Consider the following 4,304-nt stretch of genomic DNA (forward strand, 5'->3'; position numbering starts at 1 on the left):
TAAAAACTACATAAAGATTAAGTCTATTATTACGGGCTTACATTTAAGCTCTCGACCACGATATTACGAGCACCGGGTTAACCTAACTTATATGTACACACCTGGGTGTATACGATATTAATCAAATGAGTAAATCTCATAAACTATTTGTAATATTGGTATCAAATTTTTTAGTCTTCAGATCAAATCAAAAAATAACCTATGAATTATTACGGGATTTTTGATCGGTCCATATAGATTGCATAACCACTTAATGAAGTTAGCAACGCAATCTAACTCAGACTGCAGATACTGTAGAGAAAAGAGAGAAACTGCATACCACTTGCTTGGGGAGTGCCCAACACTGATGCACAAGCGGAAGAAACACCTAGGAGGGTGTTTCATGAATCATAAAGATTCAAGACTAAGAAAGATAGGCTCTATCTTTCTTTCATTAAAGAAATCGGACTTGGAAAAACACTCTAATCCGACTAGGGGGCAGAATAGATCTTTTAGGTCGCAGTGAACTATCCATTTTCTTAATAGTATTTGCAATGTGGTGCAAAATAATATTATATCTTGAGATCATGTGGTAATCTTTGTGCAAAAAATAAAAATATGTACTCATGTATCCTTTTTTACCATAATTAACAACAAACGACATTTTGAAATATAACTTATAATTTCTTTAAAAAATATTTATAGATTATCTAAAAATTACTTGAAGTGTTTTTCACGACAAATTTTTGTTTTTAAGTTGGCTTTCGTTTTTTCCATTGATTTAGTTAACAATAAAAATTCAGCTAAAAAACATTCTCACTGCAATCCATATCCTTAATATATTGTGGAACCGTTGGCTTGTGCTGAAAAAATTTTAAATTGAAATTTTTAATAAAGTAAATTAAAATAGATATGAAAAAAAATAGATATTAAAAAAAATGCGTATAAAAAACTGTCAACAATATCTAAGGAGAAGAGTTCAAAAACCCTTCCGCTTGTAAAAGACTGACCCATACATGTGTATGCACATAACCTATAAATGTGATTTATTTTATTTATTCACTTGACTAACGAACAGACGTGTCTATATCAGATGATTTGGATTAGCGAATCAGTGGTTGATCTGAACTATATGGTATATAATACAATTTTGAAGTTTCTTATTTTGTCCGGATTACAAGTGAATTAGAATTGTCGAAGATTTGAATTTGGAAAGACATACTAAATATATATTCTATATTTCGTATACTTACACATTTTAAATAAAATGTTTTTGTCATTTGACGATATAAACGATATATAATTTCTTACCTTACATACAACGTTCATGTTTTGACTAAAGCCCAATTTACAACTTTCGGGACAATATAATGCGAAACTAAATGTGAATGGATCATTTAGTAATTCCTTTGGAAGTGTTCCCAAAATCTCCAAATCTCCAGAAAAAAAGCAAGAGAAATATTTGCAAATACTATTAGATGCGGAAACTTTAAAAACGAAGGTGATTTTGGGTGGACGTGAACGTTGCGGAGCCATATTGTGACCGCATAAATAAAGTACATCTTCACATTCGAATAATCTCTTAGTTGAATAACCAGCTATAGATGCTATCAATACTACTGCAATAGCGACGCCAATTGCAGCAAAGCTCGGTTCACCTTTGTCTTGTTTAGATTTTCCAATAAAAACACCTTCAACTTCAACAGAGCAACACCATTTGTTATCGGAAATAATATTACTAATGATCTTTTTATTTTTAAATAACTTCACTTGATTTAACCAAGTCAATCCAAATAATATAGCAGCCATATGGTCGTCACTCGGATTATCTAGACGAATGATTTGTAAGTAATACCTTTTTAGAATTATCTCAACTTCCTGTGGTTTAATATCCAAAGGTAAATAAGTATCACTCTGATGGGCACGCCAGTGATGAAGTATAGTACCAGAAAATGAAGGCAGATATCCGGCTCGAATTAATATATCTATTGATTGGTGTAAAATTTCAACAGCGATTTTCTTACGCATACTAGTTACAGTTCCACGTGTAATTCTTAAAAAATTTGTATATTGGTCCCAAAGCACTGTGTCGACGATATTACTTAATCGTGTCGAGGTACGTCGTATACGATCGTAATGCCAAACATTCACGGTACTAACCGATTCTAAAAGTAGTTCGTTGGGTAACTCTAAAAAAGTAGGAGGTCTTTCTATAGATTTATTTAAGGATTTTGCTGTCATCTCATCATATGCATCAAACTCATAATACGCCATCTTGATTTATTATTAGAAAAGTAAAGCCTAATTACTATGTATTGTAAATTTATATTTTTGTTTAAATCATGCAAAAAATTTTTATTTCAAATTTTATTAATAATTCAATTTCTAACAAATATTAAATACAAAACAACAATTTTTATTTTTATTTTTGTAGAAAACAAATTTAAACTTAAATCATTGTTTACTCAATCATACATCTAAGTTAAATGATATAATCGGTCTAATTTAACCTATTCTACAATTAAACATATAAGCAAATCCACTACTAATAGTATGAAGCGAATTGGTGTACTCATAAAGGCATAATTAAACCACAGTCGTTTACTACTCCTATTGTGGTTCAATTGTATAGAATACATTAAACAGTAACACGGTCGTGTTTTTAATCTATTTACCTGCCGGGAAGAGTGATCTTAACACACGTTTCGTAAGGCACCACAATAAACGCTCCATTGCCAGTACCAATTGAAGCTATACGTTTAGATAAAGTGTCCTCTATAGGAGAGAGCGAAGCCTATCTAACTCCTCTGATGTTTTTTGGGTCACAACTACCCGATTGATAAATATAAATGTTAGATTGGTAGTTTAATCGAGCATTAATCTTTTTAAAAAATATCCGCAGGCATTATGTATACTTTTGTTCACCGGAAGAAATGCTGTATATAGTAGTGCACTGAGAGAGAGACACATGAAAATATGACCTAAGTAATCACAAAGCATGGCATTTAATCAAGCATTTAATAATAACCCGCGGAGATCTATATATCAGATAATATGAAAGAAATTACAAATACGAATGCATAGGTAAGGATATGGTTGGATAAAGAAAGTGTGAAAATAGAGAGGATTGTTTGCGAACAATAGTGCATTAAGAATGGGTGGAATTTTAATTGAAGCTAACTTCGCCCAAGGTAGAGAAACCTAGCCACTTCAACGAGATGTATCCAAAGATCTATTGAACTTTATAGCATTGAGTAGTGTTATTAGGTTGAATAGATTGCAGGTAATCCACAATTCTATATATATACCGTTTTCGTAATAGAATGAAATATGTAAGTTTAATCATTAGTGCATGTTGCGTATTATATAAATGTATTTTAAATAAAAAATACATCTTCAGTAAGACCTCTTCTAACATTAGCAGGTCCTCAACAGATGATATTCTGACTTTCATTCGAAATAAATAGTTAAGTCTACTACATTTCATAACAATAATTAGTTACGTAAACAACTAGTATTTATTTCAATCAAACTTAACTGATATTTTTAAATACTTTAATACATTTTAATTTATTTAAAAACATATTTTATAATTATAAATTAAAATTAAATTTTTCAATATTCATAAAATGCTTTTTTATTAAATTTTATATAAAAATATTTTTGCTTAAAAAACTCATATAAATCTAACAACGAATGCGCATGCATCCACCTTCATCAATAGATTTTTCGATACTGATCATACAGAAATGTATGTAAACTAATAATACGCTTTATTCACCACATAGATTTGAAGCGATTGCCGTACATCTTCCCTTATCCATAGATTTATCGCTACTGTTAATTTAGAATAGAAAAAAAAATACCGTTGACAATGCCTTTTTAACAATATCCGCAATAAAAACATTGATAAGGGTCTTTCTGCCATTAATGATATTGGCGCAAAAGTTCCCTTTTATTCTTGGCGCTGATGGTGTGATAGTAGTGTATTTACATCACTTGACATTTAGTTTCTAGAAAAAACATCAGAAAAAACTATCTAAAATGCAGAAAAGAGCATATTAATATAAACATAAATAACGCATTTCTTAAATAATTAAACTGCATTTTGTATACTTATTTACTAACAGTGATTTTTATTTGAAGCTTCAATAGTCGTCTTCAAGCATTTGTAATGCCGCCATACGGACATTCATCAAACCGAAAGGCTTATTTAGTAATTTTATATACTATAATGTATTTTTAATAAATGCTGTTGATGTAGATCGACAGGATCGTTGTGTAATTATTTCCAAATACATGTATTTTTAAACTGTTTATTTAAT

General features: G+C 30.2%; 1 protein-coding gene across 1 annotated transcript; it reads right to left on the bottom strand.

Moving 5' to 3' along the window:
- Positions 1 to 678: 678 nt before the first annotated feature.
- LOC119681630 lies at positions 679 to 2,328 on the bottom strand. The gene is made up of 2 exons (XM_038094874.1): positions 1,291 to 2,328; positions 679 to 842 (listed from the first exon to the last, which is right to left on the bottom strand). Exons 1-2 carry the CDS (start codon positions 2,251 to 2,253, stop codon positions 783 to 785), a joined length of 1,023 nt encoding a protein of 340 aa, XP_037950802.1. The 5' UTR covers positions 2,254 to 2,328; the 3' UTR covers positions 679 to 782.
- Positions 2,329 to 4,304: the final 1,976 nt, after the last annotated feature.

This window comes from Teleopsis dalmanni, chromosome 2 (assembly GCF_002237135.1).
Source record: "Teleopsis dalmanni isolate 2A chromosome 2, ASM223713v2, whole genome shotgun sequence".
Lineage (NCBI taxonomy): Eukaryota > Metazoa > Arthropoda > Insecta > Diptera > Diopsidae > Teleopsis > Teleopsis dalmanni.

Coding starts and splice junctions, on each gene's coding strand:
- LOC119681630 (XM_038094874.1), bottom strand. CDS start 2,253: ATGGCGTATTATGAGTTTGATGCATATGATGAGATGACAGCAAAATCC. Junction 843..1,290: donor ACATGAACGTTGTATGTAAG/GTAAGAAATTAT, acceptor AAATTTTTTCAG/CACAAGCCAACGGTTCCACA.